The 24,721-nt window shown below is 46.0% G+C and overlaps 1 protein-coding gene across 1 annotated transcript; it reads left to right on the plus strand.

Annotated features, from left to right (window-relative positions):
* Positions 1 to 4,380: 4,380 nt before the first annotated feature.
* IRF6 (interferon regulatory factor 6) lies at positions 4,381 to 23,826 on the plus strand. The gene is made up of 9 exons (XM_059412963.1): positions 4,381 to 4,613; positions 8,869 to 8,952; positions 9,522 to 9,698; positions 13,657 to 13,861; positions 14,890 to 15,018; positions 17,485 to 17,628; positions 18,701 to 19,093; positions 19,781 to 19,899; positions 20,565 to 23,826. The coding sequence occupies exons 3-9, from the start codon at positions 9,525 to 9,527 to the stop codon at positions 20,787 to 20,789; spliced, it is 1,389 nt and encodes a 462-aa protein (XP_059268946.1). The 5' UTR covers positions 4,381 to 4,613; positions 8,869 to 8,952; positions 9,522 to 9,524; the 3' UTR covers positions 20,790 to 23,826.
* The last annotated feature ends 895 nt before the right edge of the window (positions 23,827 to 24,721 follow it).

The raw sequence follows: 24,721 nt of genomic DNA on the forward strand, positions 1-24,721 counted from the left end.
GAGAAAACAAAGAGCAGATAAGTGCAGAGACGACCCCTCCCATCCACACTTGGCCAATTTCAGAAAGCTTTCATATCCACAATCTCATTTGACAGCAGCATATAATCACAGGATACGTTGTTGGGTGCTGACCGTGGAGTTAATATCAGACACTGCTCTGTCCTGACAGGGCTGCATATTTAAAACCAGGACTGTGAATCTTCACATTCGAGGTGGTTTCTTATTTGGGTCTTTGGTCTGCAGGGCCAATGGAAGCTGCTTTCTCCAGGGCAGGTGGAAGTGGACTCCGGGATTTGGAGAGAGCTTACTTCTAAGAGATTTACTGAGCCTTCTTTTTTCCCCCTACTCGTCCTCCCCATAGATCCAAGTTTGGAATAAAGTAAACTGCTTCTTTGAGAATGCTTACCAGTGCTTGGCTCAGTTCAAGGATAAAAAGAGAGTCAGAAACTAATAATTCTGGGGCGCCTGGGTGGCTCAGTGCATTAAGCCTCTGCCTTCGGCTCAGGTCATGGTCTCAGGGTCCTGGGACTCTGAACCTGTATAGGGCTCTCTGCTCAGCAGGGAGCCTGCTTTCCCCTCTCTCTCTGCCTGCCTCTTTGCCTACCTATGATCTCTCTCTGTCAAATAAATAAATAAAATTTAGAGAAAAAAAGAGAAACTAATAATTCTGAGCACTTTAGTGAGGAATCCACCCAAAATCCCAAACTGAAGTCAGTTTCATTGCCTGGGCTGGAAAGAGAGATTCATTTATAAATTTATTTCTGCTGCAGCTTCCATTGTAGAAATCTCATTGAACCTCAAATCTGGATCACACTCTGGGGTGCCTCTATAGGGAGTAAGGGGACAGAGGAAGGACAACAATTCAGGCTGCAGTTTAGGCAATGTGTTAGGTTCACCTATAACCCTAGGACCTTGAAACACTTGGATGGAGCTAGACATAAATCAGGGTAGGATTTAGGGTAGTCACGATGGGCTCCAAAATGCCTTCTAGAAGGCTGGATGGGGTCTGAGCTCCTCTGAGAGAGCACAGAATTAGACTGTTCAGCCTCTTCTATGGCCCCACCAACAAGTAGCCCAGTCTAGTGCTATTACTGACACCAGGGACACTAAGTTCCCCACTGTACTAAACCACTGGGAGCAGTCCCAGTTGCCACACCCTCTGCTCTGCCAAGACAAGTGGGATTTGGGTCACATGGCTTTATTGCCATATGATTGATGCTGTAGAGATGAAAGCCTCTGGGTGGTAAGAGAGACCCATCTTCACAAAGTAAGAGCTGCCTGCGAGCAGGAGGGAGAAATTCCCAGATTCCTTGTAGCTATAAGTCAGTGCCCCTGTGTTGAAACAACATCTCACTGCCTGAAACTCAGACTCACAAGTGAGTCAGCAATGCCTTACGTGAATGGGGATGGAAGGCAAAACAATGGGAATATCACAGGCCCAAGCCACATTGACAATCTCTGAATCTTAAGAGTGCCCTTTGGAGAACATAGAACTGATTCCTCCTGAGCCTTTGGAGGGGCTCGCAAGATGTTCTTATTCCCCAGACCAAGCAGATGAGGTTTATCTCAAGCCAAAGAAGACTTCAGGGTGGCTATTGCCAGATCTCAGCATTGAAAGAGTCTGGAAGTTCTTCCTGATCTCTACTATAATTCCTCCTGCTTTATTCTCTTTCATTGATTCTTCAGTAGAGTGACCCCAGAGTTGGGACTTTGTTTTCTTCACCATAGTATCAACAGTGCCTAGATACATGGGTGATTAAAAAAAAAAAAATTAACAACTAGTGCAGCACCAGTCAGAATAGACTCTTGCTGGGATGCCGAACAGGGTTCAAGTGGAAGGGTTTGGGATCTAGTCTTGGCTTTGTGCCTAATTTGCTACGTGACCTGGAGCAAATCACTGGACCTTCTTAGACCTCAGTTTTCTCATCATTGGAAAGGGGGAATTTGGACTAGGCGTCGCAAACTCATATGCCTCCAGGGTCAGGTAGTTAAAGTAAATGAGTGAATCCTATAGGGTGCGGTTGTCCTGATTTTAACATGTGGATTCCACCTAAATGAGCAGCTGGTGTCAGATGGAACTACTGAGCCAGGATGTCCAGAGCATCTGACTCTTGGAGAGATGCTGAAAATCTGGATGTTTATGTGAAATCTCCTGGTGTTTAAAATACTGTGTGGGTCAAACAAACATCTCTAAGCCAGTTTTACCCTCAGACTAGAGGATTAGAAGGGCCCTCCCAGCTTGAATTTTCTGATTCTCAAGTATGTCTTCTAAAGAAAATCTTTAAGAAATCACCTTAGTTATGGGGATTTCTGCCAGCGCACAGTGAATGCCTGTGTGTGGGCTCATGCTTGTATGACGGGCTTTTGACTCCCATTAAAATGATGCTCTCCTGGTGGTCTTCCCCCCACCCCTCACACACACCTGCAGTGGACTGTTTGCTTGGTCTCCAGAGCCAAACCCTGAGCCAAATGGGACAAGTTGCCTGTCCAGTGAGCAGTAAAGAGCAGGCTGTATTGATTAAATAGTCCTTCCCCTCATGAAGGCAAGAGTGGCCACCAGCCGTGGCTGAGCCAGAAGTTGGCTAAGTCAGGCTTGGAAACTTGATATCTTCACAGACCTTTGCTCGATATGTCCCTAAGCTGAACTGGCACTGGGAATCAAGTTCACATGATTACCAGTCTGGAGTTCTCCAACATACTTGCATTAGCCTGCTCGGGCTAATGGAACTAAGTACCACAGTCTGGGTAGCTTTTTTTTTTTTTTTTAATATTTTATTTATTTATTTGAGAGAAAGAGAGAATAAGTGGTAGGGAAGGGCAGAAGGAGAGAGAGAAGTAGACTTTCCACTGAGCAGGGAGCCCGACGCAGAATTCGATCCCAGGACCTGGAGATCATGACCTGAGCTGAAGGCAGACGTTTAACCGACTGAGCCACCCAGGTGCCCCAGGTAACTTAAGCAACAGAAATGTCTTGTCTCACAGTTCTGCAGGCTGGAAGTCCAAAATCAAGGTGTCAGTAAGGTTGGATCCTTCTGAAGGCTCTGAGGGAAGGGTCTGTTCCAGGCCTCTCTCGTGGTTTGTAGATGGTCATCTTCTCCCTGTGTCTCTTCACATCACCTTCCCTCTGTGTCTGTCAACCTCTATGTCCAACTTTCCCTTTTTAAAAAATATAAGGACACTAGTCCTAGTTGATTAGGGCCCACCCTAATGACCTCATTTTAACGGGATCACCTCTGTCAAGACTCTATGTCCAACTAAGGTCACAGTCGGAGGTATTGGGGGGACATCATAATTTAGGGGGGGACACAGTTCAACCATAACACTACTCATTCCTGGTCTCTCACTTATTGCTTTAAACTCCCAAACCCAAGTACCCCACTTATGCCCCTTCCTACCCGTGCCAGCTCGGTGCTTCAGGGTCTCCGTACTGTTTCAGAGCTCCCTGTAAGCATGTACTCTGTAAGGACTGGGATTCACTCGAGTGGGAAAGGAGAGGGGACTCCCATCAAACACCTGTTAGGGGACATATAGGCCTTGAATGTCAGGTAATAACAGGAGACGTCACCTCATTTTGTCTGTGAGGCATTGTCTATATACTTTGGATCCATATACAAAAACTTCAAGTATTTAAATATCGCTCAATAAGTGCCAAAGTGCTGCTCCAAATGCTTTTTATGAAGCAACCTATTGAACCCCCACGACACCCCTTTGAGGTGGGTACTTTTATTTACCTCACTGTACCAATAAGGAATTGAGGACCAGAGAGCTTAGGAAATGTTCCCAAGTCTTAGTAACTGATGGAGTTAGGGTTTGAATCCTAATAGTTAGCTCCAGAGGCCATGCTTTTAGTCATTACTGGATAGTGACTGGAAAAGGCAGCAAATATTCTTCTTGAATAGATGAGAAAAGTGAAACCAAGAAGCCGAGTAATTTACAGTCACTCAGGTAAGGGGCACAATAAAGGCAGAATTCCTGCTCTGGAAGCCACAAGGCTTCTCTCTCCAAGGGACTAAGTGTCCTGAGTCTCTTTTCCATATCCCACTCGCTTACACAGGCCCAAAGGGAGTAGGGCCAACCCAGAATCTCTAAACCCTTTTTTGTGGTTAACTGTCTCCATACGGCGGGGTAACTATGGGACAAGAGGAAAGGGGAGGCACCCTCTCCTCTTTAGATGTGACCTCCCAGTTTCCAAGACCACCAGCCCGGAGGCATGAGATCGAGACACGAGCCTGGGAATTTTCTCAGCCGGGGTTAGAAGCGGGAGAGTGAGGTGTGGAAGGGGCTGGGCTGCTCTGGGCCGCCAGGAACACAGAGGATCCTATTTCTCTCAACCCGCCAATGCCGAACGCGAGAGGGCGTGGTCATACCTGGGAGGCGGGGCCGGACGGCGGAGGGGCGGCGGCGTCCCAGGGCGAGGCGCTGACGTGAGTTCGGCGCACCTGGGTTGGGCAGGTAAGGGCCGGTGCGGGACGCGGAGCCGAGCTCCAAGACTCTACCTGCGCAAAGCCAGGTGTGCTTGCCGGACCGATCAAGGAGAGCGGTGGCGACGGGGGATCTTAACTGGGGACGTGGTTCGGAGGGACGTCCGCTTCTTGTCGCCGGACTGAGAATAGGTGAGGACGCTAACTTCTGAACACTAGCTGTGGAAGGGGGTGGGGGTGGGGTTTGGGGACACACCCGCCCCAGAGTTTGTGCGGTTAGGAACCTTGCTTGAGAACATCTGTTTGTTTGGGGAGACCTTCTGGGGCTGGGTGCCTGTCGCCCTGCTTTAGGTAGCTTCTGGGCGGTCCTAGCCCTGGAGCACGCGGGGCCCCTCCCGACCCCACACTTCTCTCTACTCTCTTTCTCTCCCTGCACTACCGGAGTGTGCCTATCTCGGCCTCTACCCACCCACCACGGGATAGAGCTACGGCGCCTCCGCCCCTCCGGTCTTACCAGCTCGCTGAGCCGCTGGCCCGAGTCCCAAAGAGGGGGATTTCCTAGGCCTGCGGGCCTTTGGTCCTGGTAGATGTTTGGGGGAAATGGGGATGGGGCTGCCAGGATTTTAGCCAGTTTGTTTTTCCTCCTTGAATTTGTTTGGCAGTCAGGCCCCTATGTGGGGCCTGGGAGACACCCATGGATTTCCAAGTAGCCAAGCTTGGTGTTGGGCAGGGTGGCACTGGGTGTGGTCGCTCTGGGGGTGAGGCCCTCTTCCCCCGAAGGGGATGGAGGGTGGCTGTGGAAAAATGGAGAAAGTCTCCCACCCCTGCCTGGAAAGGAGGCCCGGGGTGTCACTCTTTACACGGAGCCTGCTTTGTAGTAAAAGGGTCATCTCCGTCCCAAACCTGCTTTCCTAGTGGATATCAAAAGTGGAATCCAGGGAAGGGAGAGGGAGAAGGTGCTCCAGTAGGAGTTAGTGAAGGTTGGTGCTGACCCAGGAGAGTAGTTTAGGGTTAGATGTATGCATAATGCATGACAGCAGCTCCCAATACCCTGAAGCTCCCTCTCACCGCCCCCAACTTCAATCCAGCAAAGAAGAAGGGCATGGGAATTATGGCGAGACGCACAGAATTTACCCCTAAGCAGGGCTAAACTAAATGGAGGGAAGGTTGGAGAACTTGGAACTACCTGGCAAGTGTGTTCTACTCTAAGCCAAACCGCTGGCCCAATCTCGAAGCTCGGCTTTGGGGTCGTGGTGCCCCTGGAAACTAGTCTGGGCAGGGGCTGCAACTAGTGGGGGTGGGGGTTGTTTATAGAGGACCAGCTCCCTGGAATGGGTGTGTGAGAGAGGACGGTTATGTCTTGGAGAGGTTGGAAGATCCCTGCTTAGTGCCCAGTGTGAGGGGAGTGGACAGGTGAGCATCTTTGTTCTTTGGCTGGGTAAGTACCTGTTGGAGACACAGGCTTTGAATTTCACTGTGATGGCAGCTAGAGATACCAGGGCTGAATCCAGCTAGGCCAAGGTTCTGTGGGCATTGGGATTTGGGTGGTGTGTGTGTTTTGAACGAGAACTCTGATTCAGGTGTGTTTGGGGGTGGGTGTCATGGAATCTCCTCCCTAACCACTTCCTTGGCCTTTCATGCTGCTGGGATCTTGTCAGTATTTTGGTTTACTTTCTTAGTGTGCGGAAGGAGGGATTTGGAAAGCAGGGCATTGTGGCAGGATTCAGTGCTATGATGTACTCTGACTCAGGAGTATTGGGTCCAAGCCCCAGATGAAGCAGTTTTCTGTGTCTCAGTTAATCCAGCTATAAAATGGGGATAATAATAGTACTACTTCCAGATCATGAGGATGAAATCATACATGTTAAATGAAAGTGCATGTAAAAAACTCTAAAGCCTATGTAGGTATGAAGGACTGTTGGTATCATAGTCTCAGCAGCTATGAAGATGAAAAGATGAAGGGCATCATCTGTTATACCTTCCAGTGGCCAAGAAATGTCTTCGCTTCCTGTGGTTAAAGGAAATACTATGTGTAGGTGTTTTTCACTTTTTAAAGAAGATTTATTTATTTATTTGACTGAGAGAGAAAGAGAGAGGGAGCACAGGCAGGGGGAGCAGCAGGCAGAGGGAGAAGCAGGCTCCCGCTGAGCAGAGAGCCCTATGTGGGGCTCGCCGAGGACCCTGGCATCAAGACCTGAGCTGAAGGCAGATGCTTATCTGACTGAGCCGCCCAGGCGCCTCAATTTTCTTTTCATTTTGTTATAAATTGAAGCATGTCACTGTAGGAAAATGTGAATCATACACAAAAGTATATACATATGTATAAAATCACCCATAATCCTATCACCAGGTAACCATTTTGGATGTCTTGTTACATTGGGGTATTTCTTTTACTTTTTTTTTTTTTTTTAAGATTTTACTTATTTATTTGACAGAGATCAAAAGTAGGCAGAGAGGGAGGCAGTGGTGGGGGAGGGGAAGCAGGGTCCCTGCTGAGCAGAGAGCCCAATGTGGAGCTGATCTGAGGACCCTGAGATCATGACCTGAGCTGAAGGCAGAAGCTTTAACCCACTGAAGGCAGAAAGGCACCCTTTCTTTTCCTTTCTTTAAATCATCTGTGTGTACGTGCGTATGTATGCAAGTGCATGTTATGTTAAAGGATGGAGAGAATACTATATAGTCGATATTGTGTGCTGTATTTTCTCCCTTAACTTCATGTTGTAAACATTTCCCCAAATCCAATAAAAATTCTTCAGACACCCCGTTGTTAATGGTTGCTTAATAGTGCAGCCTGAGAGACTGTATGTAATTAGCCATTTTCCTCTGTTATTTTGGTTGCTTCCAACTTTTCCCTCTCTGCCAGTTTTTAGAGCCCTAGGTACTGAGTGGCAGGTGGGGGAGATCTTGGCTGACTCTTTTTTGACTGAGTTGGAGAGGGTTAGCAGCGGTGCAGGTGAGGCATGAGGAAGGCAGGCTGGGGCGGGGTTGTTACGTGCAGGGCCATCTTGAGAGAAGGCTGAGAACCCAGGACTCTGGATCTTAACAATCAGTCAGTCTCTGTGATATTGCTTCTTCCCTATGACTATGTGCAGGTTCCTGCGTTGACTTGGTTGCTTTAATTTTCTCTTGATGAGTTATTGATCAACTATGATAAATGCTTTTCTTCAAAGTCCATGGTCCGTCTAGAACTGATTTCACATGTCTGACAAGCGTAGACACAGGACTTATGGCTATTGCAATAGAAATTCTCAAATGTCCCTTACGAGGCTGACCCGTGTGGTGTCCATTTCCCCATTCGTCCGTCCCTTGCTCCATCCCCTTTCCAGTGGGCTGGGACTGAGGAGCAGAAGGTAGAACTTGTCCTTAGGAGAAGATGCATTCTCTTCTCCTTCTAAGGTAAATGTTTTCCCCCTGGTTTGATGGCTTCACTTGCTGCCCTACAAAGCAACCCCAACAAGGCCAAGAACATGGGTTCTGGGGACAGTTGAATACCTGCATGCCAACCTGACCTGCCCACTCTAAGCTGTGCTCCCAGGGGGTAGGTTTCAGTTGCAGAACTTGTTAACTGGGTCAGAAGGCTCAGGTGAGAGCAGGTCCTGCCTTGCTCTTAAAGTGCCAGAAGCCAGCTTGATTTGGGTTTGGGTTTTCCCTGCTTGTTGGGAGTCTGGCTGGGGAAGGAAGTGGAGTTTGGGGCCACCCCCTCAGCTAAGCTCCTGTGAGTGGGAGCCTTCAGCTGACTCAACTGGTTTGGCTTCTGAACTGTGATTCAGGTGGGGACCTTCCTGGGTGTGAAGGTGACTTATTTATCTTCCTTTCCTCAGGCCGTTGTGGGGTTTGAGCAGTTCCAGTGTGGATTTCTTCAGGGAGTCTGACGAAAGCCATTTCTAACCGACATAGTGTTGGACACAGTAGCTGATGGATGTGTATTCGCTGAGGGAAGGCGATTTTGCAGACCTCACCTTAAGTAAAAACAAAGTAAAAGGAGAGTACACACAACAAAAAATACCTAAACACAACACCCCTGGCAAACAATTCTCTAGGGACCAGTTTTTCCTAAAGGCACCCAGCGTGGGCAGGCCTTTGTTTCCTGCTGTGAGTGCGGGCTGGTGCCGAATGTTATCTGCGGAGCCCGTGTGTTTTTATGAGGATCAATTGCAGACTTTACCCAGGCCGCCTCCTGCAACCTCCTGCAACCCGTGAGTTCACTCTAGCCTCTGTGGGGAGATAAACAGACCCAGGTGGAAGAGGCCAGCTTGTCTTATGGTTGTTTTTAGCAGCCTAGGGTGAAGAGCCGTAGCACTTGATTATTCTTGGGCTCCTGGACTTTTCCAGACTCAGGTGTGAGAAGGGTCCTCAGAGCCTTTGTCTCCCATGTTCCCAAGTCTTCTGCAAGCCACTGGATTGTCCTGTGCATAACCAACTTGGGACCCCTTTTTCTTGATTACAGAGTCTTTGGCCAGCACAGAGGAAGGAGAGCTGACTCGAGGCCCAGCTCTTTAGATCCCCGTGGATACACTGCCCGCTCATCTCTGTAAGTGAGGACTTGGGAACCAGGACCCACCCCTTGCCTCCTACCCCTCACCACGGTGCTGTCATTTCTTATTAAAATATTCCTGATCGTGTTGAGTTGTCTTATCTATAAAGAAGGTGTGCTTCAAATTCTTGCCCCTATCTTTGCAGTTTCCATAACTTTTTTTCTCCTGTCTCCTGAGATGAGATTGAAAAGAGCAATTTCACTTCTCTTCCAAAGCCCTTGGTTCTTCAGGAAGGACTGTGTTCCAACAGGGATGATGTCATCTTTTATTATTTTCCTGCTTTAGGATTTAAATAGGAGAAATGTGATCTACTTACATGATAAGTCTGATTTGGCTAGAACATGAAGTATAAATAAATGGCTTTGGAATAAGAATCAAAAGAACCTTTTAACCTCTTTTCTTTTCTTCCCCACCTGGCACAGTCTATTCCCATATTTAGTTTCTTTGCTGTAATCTAATGAAACTGTAGCTCTATCATACGGGAACAGTGGCTGGGAAAAGTTCCCAGAGGCTGGCCTAATTCTCCTGCTCTCCCGACTCTCTACCCTCCCTCCCCCTCCCCTAGATCATGGCCCTCCACCCCCGCAGAGTTCGGCTGAAGCCCTGGCTGGTGGCCCAGGTGGATAGTGGCCTGTACCCCGGGCTCATTTGGCTACACAGGGACTCCAAACGCTTCCAGATTCCCTGGAAACATGCCACCCGGCATAGCCCCCAACAAGAGGAGGAAAATACCATTTTCAAGGTAAAGGGTTTCTTCCACCATCTGACTTAAAATGCTTTCCAGTTCTGTCAGAGCTTTCTGGGTTTTTCGGTTGTTGTTTTGTTCCGTTTTTTATTTTGGCATGAGGAGTACACTAGATCCCAAATGCTGATGCCTCAGAGAGAATGTTTATGAAGGGGTTGCCCAAACTTAGGCACAGTAATTTCTCTTGCCGGGACACGTCTGTGATTTTGAGGGTGTTTATTCTTTCCCACTGGCTAAAGGTACTCAACTCATATCCCAAAAGATCCCGGGTGCAGTTGGTAAAACTGCAAGTGATTGTGTTGGTGTGGTTGTTCCAAAAGCTCCCGGAGGCCAGCAAATGACCCTTGCTCTTCATGCCCTCAGGGCTCTGGCTATGAAGAGAGGTGCCTGGGCCTGGGAATGACTCTCCAGACCAGGGCAGAACTACTGATTGTTGGCAGCCTCCTAACATAGCCTGTAGGATGGATGTAGAGGGCCCTCTGCATGGTGTTCTTTTGATATTAAAATACCTTGCCCCGTGCATAACCTCTGCTTAAAACTTAATGGTGATCTAGTACAGGTTTTTCTTCTACAAGTATGTTTTCTTAAATAAAAAATAGCTCTGATGTGAGCATTGTTTTACTTAACAGAAAACAAGATTTAATCACACTGCATTTTACAAAATTCAGTGAAGCCGAAGTTTGGCTTAAGGCAGAAGTCGGTGGGAAGCTCGTCACAGGAAGGGGTGGAATGTGGTTTCTAATTCCAGACCCTGTGCCTTTGCTTCCGACCAACTTCTCTGTGCTGGTCAGCCTTCTGCCTCATGAGTTGCTTTAGTTCCTGCATGTCCAAGACACAGAGGAGTGAGTTTAGCTTTTTCTTCCTTTATAAGCTGGAAGTCAGAAGTGAAATCTAGTCCCTACCCTGGGCCTCTCAAGATTGACGCCCCAGTTCTTGCTGAGATTGGATCAGAAGATGTGGGCTCATCCCTCAAAGGAGAGCCGTCCTAGAGATGTTTCCCACCCAACTCTGTTATATCAGGTGTAGACATGAGAGGCAGAGGGAAAATTGGCCTGAAAGCACTTAGAAGGAAAGTATATGAGCGCTTTTAATTTCAAAAATGATAGGGAAAAACATCTGTAAACCAGCCCCAATGACTGAAGCTGGCACTGGGAGGGAATGGGCCTGCCTCAGCCCAGCCGGCCTCTGGCTGTGGCCATGGTCTGAAACTGCATTTGCTGTGGCTGGTTGGGAGTGGCTGGCCGTGGGGGAAGACGCTGGTTTCTGAAAGCCTCACTCATGAGAGTGGTCTGCACACAGGGCTTGAGAGGAACATGGCTGCGGGAAGCTTGTCTTGCTTATGTTTGTATCTCTGTTTGCAGAATGCTAAGGGAGGGCCTTAAAAGTCAGGAGAAGAGTGAGGGCACTTTCACAGATCCCAAGTTCTGAGAGGCCTTGGGAAGGATTTGTGGGAGCAAGAAGGAGGCAGGGGACCTGCTCCTTAAATGGATGCCTGCTCTGTATCCCTTGTCCATTGTCTCATTGAATTCTCAGCAACTGTGTAAGGGAGGTATTACCCAGTGTTGTAGGTGCAGAGGCTGAGTCTCTGAGGGGCTACATAACTTGCCCAAATCACACAGCTAGTGAGGGGTGTGGCCAGGATTTGAACCCAAGCCTGTGTGCTCCCCCATTACCATCTACTCCATTCTGACCAGGAATTGGAAGTCCTCGTTTCAGATCCTACCATCAGTTGCACGGATGGTCTTGAACACGGCACATAATCTCTTTGGGCGTTAGCTTCCCCTTCAGTAAAATGGGGGATGAAACCAGTCTTGCCTGCCTCACAGGATTGTTATGAGAATTGAGTGAAATAATGTGTAGGGAGGGACTAGTGAATTACCAATTAAAATATAGAAGTTACTTCGATTTCTGGAAGAGAAGTAGTAGGGACCTGCACAGTGACCTGACTGTCAGAAGCAAGACCCAGAATGGGTTGAGTATGTCCTGTTTATAAATCACTATGATTGCCACAGGGTGGGTAGCCCCACTGCTGCATTGCCCTCTGTTGTGGGCCCTGAGGAGGAATGGCCGTGTTGTGAGCCAGAAGGCTGCGGCTGTGGTTCTGGCTTAGTTTGGCTGCTCTCCATGGAGGGGCAGGGATTTAAGGAGCCACAGAAATATTTAGACCTGAGCCAAAGTCAGCACAGCCCAAGCCGGGTGGGCGGGGCCAGAGCAGGAGTGGGTACCAGGGATCAAATAAACGGAAGGGAAGATGTAGTGAGCCAGCAGTCAAGTACCACCAGGCACCACTAGAGAGGTGCTTCTCAGATATTGCGGACCAGTGACATCAACATCCCCTGTAGGGAGCTGGATGGAACGGAGCCAGCACAGCCATCTGGGGCAGCACCCATTTCTCAGACCTCCACATTCTGTACTGCAGAACTACACTGCAGGTGCTCGAGTCTGAGGACATGGTAAGAAGTGAATCTGAATTAGAAGAGGAGGACTGAAATTTGTTTTGGAAAAAACTTCCTGATGATTGTCAAGGTCTGGGGCAGGGAGTGACTGAGGGAGGTCATAGATCTCAAAGGATGGGGCAGAAAATTTCCATTTCAGCTTGAGGTTAGAAGCAGAGGCAAGGAGTTGGAACTGGACATGAGCCCTGTCCATTTCCACAAACTGGGGTATGCTTCCTGGTCTTGAGGGCTCTGCTAATGACATCCCCCTTTTCTGCACCAGAAGGTAACATCCTGAAGAAAGCATAGAGCTCTGAGAGTATGTTAGCAGTAGGGGAGAGTGGGTAGCCCATGAGTGGAAACACACATACCTCTGGACCCAGAAATGGAGAACCAGTGAGGAGGAGTCAAAGCAGTTTTAGCTCATACCTGGTGTTTGCAGCAAAGTATTTCCAATGAAGTGGGACTCTGAGGAACTAGGGAAGGGCAAAAGGTGTGGGATCAGTCCAGTGAGGCCCTCCGCCTCCAGCTGGACTCCCAGACTGTGCTGCCTTGCCCTCCGACAGGCTTTTATTCCTAAAGGCACTTGTTTTCCACAGTTATTTATGCATCAGATTGAAGAATGTAGGGGGAGGGAACAGCAAGGCCAAACTCTTCATATCACATGGCGTCTCCCTTTGTCATCTTATAAAAGTAATTAATGTAAAAAACAAGCCAAAAAAAAAAAATTGACCTGAAATCCTGCTATCCAAAGTTACCATTAGCATTTTGGGGTATAAAGCGGACACTTGAACATGGGTTGGAACTGCATGGGTCCACTTATTTATTTATTTATGTGTGTGTTTATTTATTTATTTACTTACTTACTCAATAATCTCTATACTCAACATTGGGCCCCAACGCATGACCTGGAGATCAAGAACCACATGCTTTTCTAACTGAGCCAACCAGACACCTCTGTACACGTCCACTTACGTGCAGATTTTCTTTCAATGAGTACAGTACTATAAATTATATTTTCTCTTCCTTATGATTTTTTTAATAGCATTTCCTTTTCTCTAGCTTGCTTTATTATAAGAATATAGTCTATAGTATAAAAAATGTGTGTTAATCAGCTGTTACCAGTAAGATAGTTCAGTTTTGGGGAGTCAAAAATTAAATATTTGGATTTTTGACAGTGCAGAGGGTCAGTATTCCTGACCCCTGTATTGTTCAAAGGTGAACTGTATTTTTTCCAGGCCCTTCTTTATTACTAACCTTTATTATAGCCACTCTTGACAGGTGGTGCTGGCACCAACAGTTGAGATAAGGCTCCTCCTTTCAAAAGATTATGTTTGCATATGGCTTAATGTCCCTCTGGTGCTGCCCAGCCAGGGCCTGAGGGTGGGGCTTCCTGCTGCAGGCTCTGTAAGTGGGGATGGGGATGGCGGGGCAGTCAGGCCCGGGTATATGTGCTCATGAGCGAGGGTGAACACATTCTGGGCAACGGCAGGCATTCACTGTGGTTTCCTGTTCCTCAGGCCTGGGCTGTGGAGACAGGGAAGTACCAGGAAGGGGTGGATGACCCTGACCCAGCTAAATGGAAGGCTCAGCTCCGCTGTGCTCTCAACAAGAGCAGGGAATTCAACCTGATGTACGATGGCACCAAGGAGGTACCCATGAACCCAGTGAAGATATACCAAGTGTGTGACATCCCGCAGCCTCAGGGATCAATCATTAACCCAGGTGAGGCCCCAGCTGCTGGCAGGACAGGTGGACAATAAGCCAGGTTCTGGGCTGGACTCTTTAAAGAGATAGTTGACTTGAACATCACTTACAAAGTTTAGTTACAAAGCAAGAAAGCCTTTCTCTAGGAAGGACCTGGAGAACAAAAGATATGTCAGCAAAATCTTCTTGTTCACTTAGGGGAATAGTTACTAGCCTGACTGTTTAAAAGAATGAGAAAGTAGAGGGAGGATAGAGACCTACTGTAGGAAGAGCTTCTCTTGGGACTCAACACTGAGAGGAGAGGTCAGGTGGTTTTGAAGATGGAGGAATTAAAAACCTAGGAGGTTTGAGTTCTGAACCTGGCTCTTATCATTTTGCTCCTTATGGGACATGGAATCTAGTCATTTGACCTTTGAGCCTCAGTTTCTTCAGTGGTAAAATCTGGGTTCTCATCTTTCCTGCCTACCTCAAAGACTATTGTAAGACTCAATTGACATGACATTTTAAAGCTATTAAGTTCCCTTTCCAAATGTTGGATGAGTGATTATTTAATTTGTAGGATACTTTTCCTAAGAGAATACCACCCGATCCTCCTGTTTACCCAGTGCTTTGGAAGTACCGAGAGCCGGGTGATTTAGACTTGTTCTCCAATGGATCTAGTGAGGCCCTGCCAAGAGCGAAGGGTCTGTCCTCACATTAAGCTTACAAAGGGGAGAAATTGTGTCCTTGAGTCCTTAAAAGGGAAGCTAATGTGTAGCAAGAGGTTGAAAGGTGGGAATTCAGAGATTTCTAAGAAAGGGGATAGGGTCTGCAGTTCCTGGGTAGGAGAGAAGAGAGCTTACATTAGAGCTCAGTAGGAGGAGTTAGAGCCAGAGGTTAATACACCTTTGGTTCCCACTCTTTTTGGCTAGGGCATTGGGGGTGCATATTGAGCTCTGGATGCCTCTGTACTAATAATACCTAGCATATAGAGCAGATCAGCTATAAGGATGACAGTGCAACCCCAGCAGCTCACTTGTGGGATGATGTGTTTGTTTCTCGGTTAGGATCCACTGGATCTGCTCCTTGGGATGAGAAGGATAATGATGTAGATGAAGAAGATGAAGAAGATGAGCTTGATCAGTCACAGCACCATGTTCCCATCCAGGACACTTTCCCCTTCCTGAACATCAATGGTGAGTGGGGATGGTCAGTGGTGGTACAGAAGAATGAAGAGGGTGGAACAGGCTTTGACTTAACAACTACTGACTCAGCCCCAGCTGCACTGGGAGCAGTGATGCGGCCTTGTGGCCAAGCTGCTGGTCTACTAACAAGTAGGGGCCATAGACAGGGGAACTCTGCTGGCCCAGTTATCCCAGTGGGCAGCTTCCAGGCATAGAGAACATCTAAGGAATCTTACAGATAATTCAGAGAAATTAAACAAATTCATTCTTAGTTCCATATAAAAATACATCAGTTGTTATAAATTGCGCTAATTTCCTTGAAGCCAACTATAGATATCATTTTGACGAATTATATGCAAAGTCTTCCACTATTTCCCTTGATACAAATTTTGTGTCACTTTCTTAGCAGGGTATCTACTCTGCTAAGGCTATGTCCTGGGAAACTTGTGGTTTCTACAATACTTGGCTTTGATAGAATTTATCTGCAAGAGACTTTTTGCTTCTTTTATGCGCTTTTTGAATTAAGCTTCCCAGGAAAAATGAGTTGAGGGGTTGGAAGGTCACTGTAACAGAGCAGGTACTGACTCTTCCATTGCACATTCTGAGGATGCTCAAATACAAGGTGAAGTGCTCTTCAGCATCTTCACTTGAACTGTCGACTGAAATGTTCCTAGTCTAATGCCGTGCACTAGTTGAGTTGAGAAGCTCATCACTCCATTTCTAGTTCCATCTGGCTGCTCTGGGTCAAATGAGATACTTATGCCACTTAGAAAAAGTTATCGAAATGATTCCTTTAGGAGTTTGGAGTCCCCTACTTTAGGTGATTTTCTTACCTTTAAGAATCGGGAAATAACTCTTATTTTCTGTCCACTTTCCCTCCTTCACTTAACCTGCTATTTATATCTTTACAACCAAGGGATGAGTACAGAAAATTATCATTGAGTTCTCTCAGGTCAATATTGTCACATGCTACATTCGCACTTAGTGATTTGAGTTGGATATCTGGAAATACGAGATTTGTTCCCAAATCCTTGGCTGATTCATTCTGTTATTTTCGCCCATTAAAAGGGTGCAACCTATCTCCAGGACCCTGATTTCATATTTTCTGTTCATATTTTACCAAAGCAAATTTTTTTTGCCTTATGTTAGGGGTTGCTTTGGATCATTTTGGGAAGATGTGGGACATCTATTTAAAAAGTGGCACCTGGGTGGCTCAGTTGGTTGGGCGTCCCACTCTTGATTTCAACTCAGGTCATGATCTCAATTTTTGGGATCCAGCCCCAAGTTAGGCTCCCTGCTCGGGGAGGGGAGGGGGGAGTCTGCTTAAGGATTCACTCTCTCTCTTTCCCTTTGCCCCTCCCCTCGTTTGTGCACATGCTGTTTCTCAAATAAATAATCTTTAAAAATAAAAAATAAAAACAAAAAAGGAAAATGGGTACATTGATTTAACCAGACTTTTGCACAAACGGTCAAAGAAACATTACTTCTATGATTTCAGAGCCCTTGGGGCAGAGGAAGAAGAATTGTTGAAGAATAGATGCCTAAGAAGTGAGGCTAGGAGGAGAAATCTCTAGACTTTGGAGTGAACCAACTTTGAGAATAGCAAGAAATAGGATGGGTATTTCATTTTCTTTCCTAAAAGCTATTAATTGGATACTTTTGAATAAATATTGGTTTTACATGTTTTAAAATTCATAATGGTACCAAAAGGTTTTCCTCCCTTTCTGTCTCTGACCCCCTGTTTGGTTTCCCTGGAAGAAACTGATCCTTTTAGATTTTTTGATACCCTTCCAGATGTTTTGTGCACGTAAAAGTATTTGTGTTTATTTATTTTATTTTTATTTTGAAAAGATTTTATTTATTTATTTGATGGAGAGACACAGTGAAGGAGGGAACACAAGCAGGGGGAGTGGGAGAGGGAGAAGCAGGCTCCCCAAGGGGCAGGGAGCCCGATGTAGTGCTTGATCCCAGGACCCTGGGATCATGACTGGAACTGAAGGCAGACACTTAACTGACAGAGCCACCCAGGCACCCCAGTATTTGTTTGTTTTTAATGGAATTTCTATATACCCAAAGATAATCAACTAATTCAATTGAGTTCATTTTATAGAAGAGTTCATTTTGTAGAAGACAGCCAACTTCTATGTAATTGCTGGGGCGAAAATCTGTAACAGGGAACCTTTCATTCATGCTCATTCTAATTTAACCCCAGAGAATACTCATATGTTTGGTTATCTTCAGCAAATGCACGTTTTCAGAACTTTGAGTTTATGGGAGAATTAATATGATTAGGAAGTAGAAGCAGGGGAACTGTATCTCTTTTTGTGTCAGTTGTGGAAATCATTGATGGGCTGCCACATGGAGTCATAGTCCAGTGTTTGACTCTTGTCTGTCAGCCTTGTTAGGTTTTAAAGCCCCGAGCCAGGTGATGTACAAACGTGGTGCCCCTGCCTGCTCACCCACAGCTTTCTGTTCTAGGTTCTCCCATGGCACCAGCCAGTGTGGGCAACTGCAGCCCTGAAGCAGTGTGGCCCAAAACTGAGCCTCTGGAAATAGATGTACCCCAGGCACCTATACAGCCCTTTTATAGCTCTCCAGAGCTGTGGATCAGCTCTCTCCCAAGTAAGTGAGACTTGATCTTTCTAGCTGGGTCTTCAGCTCCTATTACAGTCCCTTTTCCTGCCCCACCTTCTGCCTCCATTTCTTTGCCATATATAGAATAGCTACCCATCCTATAGGCAGCCGCTGTCCGGTTCCTGACTGGTTGATGAGTCATCAGGGAAGAAGTGAAGAAACATTAGTTCATATCTACCTGCCCATGGAGATGCTGTGATTAGTTGCAGCTCAGGGTTACTCACCTGTTAGGTGAGTGGAAGGCCTGGGTTCATCAGTTTGTCTAGGGGATCTGGGCTTAAGGCCAGTTGAGGGACAGGAAGATTAATGGCCATGAATTTGATCAAGAAGGTTCTTGGATTTTGTAGGGCTTTTGGAAGGGAGAAAATAATTCTGAATTGAACACAAATTGATCTCAATGAAGAACCAGTGTCACTGCCCCATCTCCCTTTCATGGTATGCATCGTGGTAGTGGGGATGGGGTGGAGGGTGGGAATGTGAGGGCTAGTATTTGGTCCAAGAGAGTAATAGCTTTGATAAGACCTGTAAGGTTCAGTGGAGGCTTGATGAGTAAAAATTTACTTTGCCATGAGCTGTGCGTCCTTTTATGGTAAATTGTTAGAACAAATCCTCAGAGTGTGCTCATGTGTGTAATTTTCAGAAAGATAAGATGGCTTGGTATTTTTTCTTACTCTTCTGATTTCTTTTAAAATGAGCCAAAAATGAGACACAAACTAGATAACCTTAGTTTTTAGCTGCTTCCATGTCCACTGATGTGAACACTTCAGTCAGTATAAATGAGGAGACTGAACCAAGAAGTTTGCTTGGAGAGATTCTAGCCCTTAGGGTGTAATGATTAAACAGAGATAGTATATGTGGACCTTGAACTATCTGCTTTTAAGGTAGTCTTTCGACTGAATAGTTCAGGGATAGGTTGATGTCTTCCTTTGTTGCAGGAAGGATAACGGTGGTGGTGACCTTCCTGAATGCTGGGCGAAAGGTGGCTTGATCTTGATGGACTTGGATGAGTCCCAGGCAGAGCATTAGAGCAGGACTCTCACTGTACTCTCTCACCTTGCAGTGACTGACTTGGACATCAAGTTTCAGTACCGTGGGAAGGAATATGGGCAGACCATGACCGTGAGCAACCCCCAGGGCTGCCGGCTCTTCTATGGGGACCTGGGTCCCATGCCTGACCAAGAGGAACTCTTTGGTCCCGTCAGTCTGGAGCAGGTGAAGTTCCCAGGTCCAGAGCATATCACCAATGAGAAGCAGAAGCTGTTCACCAGTAAGCTGCTAGACGTCATGGACAGAGGACTGATCCTGGAGGTCAGCGGTCATGCCATTTATGCCATCAGGCTGTGCCAGTGCAAAGTGTACTGGTCTGGGCCATGTGCCCCATCGCTTGTTGCCCCCAACCTGATTGAGAGACAAAAGAAGGTCAAACTATTTTGCCTGGAAACGTTCCTTAGTGGTAAGTCTTTCTTCAGAAGGTTTGTGATTGGGGGCTTCACCCCAGAAGTAGGTTTTCCACCTTCCCAACCCCCTTTCCTGGCTCTTCAGGTATCTTAAAAAAACTCCTGGAGGAAGTAAAGGTAGAAGAGAACCTTAGTTCTAAGAAATGAAAGTGACCTGCGCAACAAAGAAGGGCATTTCACTCCAAAGCTATGTACTTGGAAGCTAATTTTAGTTTGGTTGTGGCTCCTTTAGTGGCAGAAGAGGGAGACAGCCTTGTTATTACTGCCAGATGCTGCCACTGCCACCTTAACTTTGGAAGTTGACTTCATCATAATCAGCAAAACATACTCTTCTCATTTGGGAAATACCAAGTGGCAAATTCAAGCAAATAGATTTAGGAAGATCACTGAGATGTGGATTTTACAATACAATTTGAACCCCAGGTCTAGTTCAATGATATCCTCAGAACCCTCAGAAATGATAAAAGTGTTCTTATTTGTGTTGTCCACAATGGCTAACATGGGGCAACTGAGTACATGAATGTGACTCATAATGACTAAGGAACTATTTAATTTTAATTAATTTAAATGTAATAGCCACATGTGGCTAGTGACCACTAAATTGGGCAGCCCAGAAAATGGTATTTTACTGAGTGGATATGGAATGGCCAAGTATACCAAGCTTGCTCTTCCACCTTCTACAGATCTCATTGCCCACCAGAAAGGACAGATAGAGAAGCAGCCACCATTTGAGATCTACTTATGCTTTGGGGAAGAATGGCCAGATGGGAAACCCTTGGAAAGGAAACTCATCTTGGTTCAGGTGAGGATATAAGGATATGTCAACAACTCTTTGCCTTTTTACCAGTGCTTTAGCCCCAGGACTAGGATTGTGCTGAGCAAAGATCCATCAGCCTATGTATGTTTTAATCCCATCAAATAGAATAGCAGACTCAAGTTTTGTTTATTGTAAGAACCAACTAGGACCACGCTGGAGCACAGAGGTCCTCAAAATGGATGACTGGCTTAGTGAAGACCTTACCTTGCATTCTTTTATTGACATTAGAGTCTTGCTGAAACCTAACAGGATATGGTCCTTTCTAGCTCTTTTAGAAAGACCTTTTGAGTTACTTTTAAGAGTGTAACCTTATTCTAGTAAGTGGCAGCAAGACCACTTGGATTTGGTTCCTGGCTTTGTAAAAAAAAGATAGTCAACAGATAAAATGTGGGTAAGAGACTTCCTAAATAAGCAGCTGTTTATCTAGGCATGTGATTTAATGAAACATATAGGTTCTTTACCTTCATTTGAACCAAGTTCTAGAGTGAGCCTTAGCAAGATGGTCTAGAGAGAAGAAGGCATACACTCTATCATAAGGGGTGGCAGCTTTCCTAGGACCTCACTGGTCCTTTCTATCATTTTGAGTCCCTCCTGCTGCTTAAAAATACCTTCTCTTCAGTGGATACCTGTGTGTTCTGTGTCCTGAACAGGTTATTCCAGTGGTAGCTCGGATGATCTACGAGATGTTTTCTGGTGATTTTACACGGTCCTTTGACAGTGGCAGTGTCCGCCTGCAGATCTCAACTCCAGACATCAAAGATAACATCGTTGCTCAACTGAAGCAGCTGTACCGCATCCTCCAAACCCAAGAAAGCTGGCAGCCCATGCAGCCCGCCCCCAGCATGCAACTCCCCCCTGCCCTGCCAGCCCAGTAATCATGAATGCCATCTTTTTTTACAATATTGTACATAGCAGTATTTTTTATTATTCAGATTTACCCAGCTTTTGAACCTCTTCCTTCTAACAATGTTAGTGGCCTTCGATTCTCCACAGTATGCCTGGCTTTTAAAGTTGATTTAATTTATGGAAAAAAATCACCTTTCATAGTCCCCCTTTCTTTTTGAAACCTCCCAGTGTTAGTGTAATGTAGTAGAGGGAGATTTGGCCTGGGACTTTGGACACCAGCATTCTAGCTGCAGTGCTCTGCTTCAGTGACCTTGAACTACCAACTCATTTAACCTCTAGGCTTCAGATTAATTCCTGTAAAACGAAGGGGTTGGAACAGTGCCTGAAATAATGCCAGTTAAAACTCTGACCTGATGACTTCATTCTACTTGTACAAGGCATACCGGCCTGGAATAGAACCTTTCTGCATTGTTCTTGCATCATATTTTTTTCTTGCTTTCATTAAAGTTCCCTCAAGCACTGATTTGTCCAAGATTGATCTCCGTTTGACCTGTTCTGCTAGTATAGGAAGCTGGCTCCCTGACGGAGTAAGTGAGAGGGAGGGGAGCTGGCTGGTTGCTTAGGAACCAAGCTTGATATCTAAATAGAAATAGGTGCCAAAGTCTGAAAAGTCACCTGGTCTGTGGAGTAAATGCTCATAAACAGCTCCTCAAGGGAATCTGTCAGCAGAAGGCCTAGGGATTCTGCACAGTTGGTTGTCAGGTGTTTACCTTGCCACCACTCAATAACACTCAGAATGTGGTAGGTGAGAGTGCATGACTCAGTGGTACCTTTCAGAGAGGATAGAGCTTTTTCTTCTTTCTTCTTTGAGGAAGAGCTGGGAGTGAGCTGGGCATCTAGGACAAATTTCTGACTAAAAAAGGGACAGTTCCTTTTTGTTTTAAAACTTACAGTTTTGCTATCGTTTGGACTTTTTGCAGTTGAAAAATTGGGGTATTCAGGGTGAAGGAGGACTGGGCAGTGCTCTTCTGCCAAAGGCTCATCTGGCCCAAATCTACTTGTCCCCTTTCTTGTGGAGGTAGCTGGGTGTGAACTATTCAGGTGAAGAGTGGTGTAGAACACTGTAGCTATGGCTGCCACAGACTGGTCTTATCTATTAACTCTTGCTCCATCTTCCATTTTTTTGCCTTACCCCCAACCTTTAAAAAAAAAAAAAAAAGACAGTATAATTTAAACTCCAAGACCTAAATGGAAAGCAAGATATTAATCTCTGGTTGCAGGCCTCTAAGGCTCTTGAATACTGATGCCTCTTTGTGCCAGGCCATTACAAGAAAACCCATGTCTAGTGTACTACCCTTAAACTAGGCCATCCAGGCCATTCCCTACTTGCTACTGTAGTTGAACTAGCTGAAAAATCAGGTAGCTTCAAAAGCCATAAGCTCAATTTGGTTACAGGTGGCAGAGGGACTTACTTAGAATGCTGAAGCTATGTTTTTAGGATCTCTAAGGGATGTAGTGGGATCTGCTGTTAAACTAAAGCATGACCAAGAGAAATCTGGGTAAATGTCAGGTGCTCAGCTGTGAGCAGCATTTGGGCTTCTAGAGATCAGGAAACATGCAAGGTACAGAAACTTTGTAATTTTTGGTCATTTTGGTTGAGTGGGTAACATGGAGGATTTGGTTTTGGTGTCTGGCTAACTCTGTAACTGCACAGCTCAAAGTTAAAAAGAGCCCACTGTAGGTAAAGTGGAGGGCAACTGCTAGATCTGGGTTGTCCTTTCCCCTTATGCTATGAAACACTAATAGCCAGGCTCTCCATCTGGATAGAGGCCCAGAAAAGAGGAGCTGGCAAAAGGTGATGAAGATTGTGTTCTGAAGAGCCAAGAAGGATCAAACTTGTATGTAACTGTAATGAAAAGCTTACATAGATGCCAGAGGAATGGATGAGTAGTTTTGTGTAGTCTTAACTAGAGAGACTAGTTTCTTCTATGTTTTTTATTGTTTTCAGAATGCTGGGAGAAAAGTGCCTGGTGGCTCAGTTGGTTAAGAGCTGGACTGAGGGTCATGAGATTGAGCCCCACATCTCCATGCTCAGTGGGGAGTCTGCTTGAGATTTTCTTTTTCCTCTTCCTCTCCCTGCCCTCACTCACTCTCTCTAATAATAAATACATTTTTCAAAAAAACAAAAAACAAAACAAAACCACTGGGTGAGTGTGTGCAGGGCTGTTCACTGATCTCCCTCACTGCTCCTTCTCTGGTCCCGATGGATAGATAGATACCAGGTGCCCTTTCTTTCTTGGAGACTGTTAGTTTTGGTTGCTACGCCGCACACTCTCTTGGTGTGGTCTGCTTTCTTGCCTCCACCTTGCTTAAGAGTGGAAGGGGAATTGGATGGTGTCACCAGCTCTTCTTTTTGTTCTCTGTCCACCCCGCTAAACTGGATTAGCTCAAAGTTAAACAGAACAAAACACTGTAGGTAATTTGGAGGGCGATGGTTGGATCTGGGCTTGTTCCTTCCCCATATAATTCGATCTCTGGTTATATGTTCCCATATCATCCTATACTTCCTTTTTCAGAATAATCAATTCCCTTGTAATTGCTTAGCATCTGTGTCCTATTTGACTACCAACTTGCTGAAGGTAGGGACTATTTGTCTTGGACTCTGTTGCCAGTGTCTGGTGCATACTATTTTCTCAAATAGAACTGATCCTTGAACAACACAGGTGTGAGTTGCACAGGCCCACTTACACCCAGATTGTTTTTTTGATAAATATAGTACAGTACTGTAAATGTATTATGATTTTTTAGTGTTTTCTTTTTCCCTAGATTACTTTATTATAAGAATACAGTATATAATGTTGCTATAACAAAAATATCTGTTGACTGTTTATATTATTGGAAAGGCTTCTGGTCAATAGTAGGCTATTAGTAAAGTTCTGGGAGAGTTATAAGTTATATTCAGAGTTCCTGCTGTGTGGGGCACCCCTACCGCCTGCTTGTTCAAGGGTCACCTGTATTTGTTGTTAGAATAAATGAATGAACTAAATAAATAAGTCTTTCATTTTACAGATTTATTGCTAAGGACCATGGGAAAATAAATCTGGGGAAGGAAAAAATCCAAAAATTGGTTTCTAGTCTCTGTTTCTGACTCTCTCTGAGCTAAAAACCAGCGTTAGACTGGGAGCTCCCACACGCTGATCCTCCTTCCTCGCTAGCCCCATCTTTACTCCATACTTGTCTATTTTCACCTTCCGAAGATACCACCAAGGTAGAGCAAGGAGTGGAGCCTCCCGTGTCGGATCCCGCAGTTCCCTTTGCCTCTGTCCTGCCCACATAGCAATAAAGTTAGGCCGTTTTCTCAGCTGAGCATTCTCAGGAAATTCTTGCCCTAGGGCTGGCAGTTTAGGTGTTAGCCCTTCAGCGAAACCCTTCCTTCTTACTGGCCTGATTGAAAAGCTTCTGCCTCTCTGTTCATTTCTCATGTGAAGCCAGAAAACTGAATTTCTCGAACCTGAGCCCGTGAAGGTGGGGTTTCTGTGTATTTTGTACGTTGCAATAATACTGCCAGCGCCCAGAAGCATGCCTGGCACACATTTATTCCGAGTGAACAGGGCCCATGCCCTTCACACCCAGCTTCGAGACGGCAAATCTTGGGCAGGACAGCCCTTGCGCACCCACTTCTAGGAATTCAGCCTCTCCAATTGGGGATTTAGGCAGGTCAGAGTAAACAACGGACTTCGTAGGGCCACTCACAGGTGAGGACAGTCTGCAAAACATGTCGCTTTCTCGAGAGAAGCTTCGTTTGGAGGGGATAGCGCGCTTGCCCAGACAAAGCAGAGTGTTTTTGTGCTGAGTGCAGCGTGCGCCTCTTTGAATTCCCTGAATTCCCTAATAACACGACGCGAAGCTACGTGAGGGTAGCGGCGGGCTACTAGCTTCGCCAGGTCCCGCCTTCTCTCGG

The sequence above is a fragment of the Mustela nigripes genome, chromosome 10 (assembly GCF_022355385.1).
Source record: "Mustela nigripes isolate SB6536 chromosome 10, MUSNIG.SB6536, whole genome shotgun sequence".
In the NCBI taxonomy this organism is placed as follows: Eukaryota; Metazoa; Chordata; class Mammalia; order Carnivora; family Mustelidae; genus Mustela; species Mustela nigripes.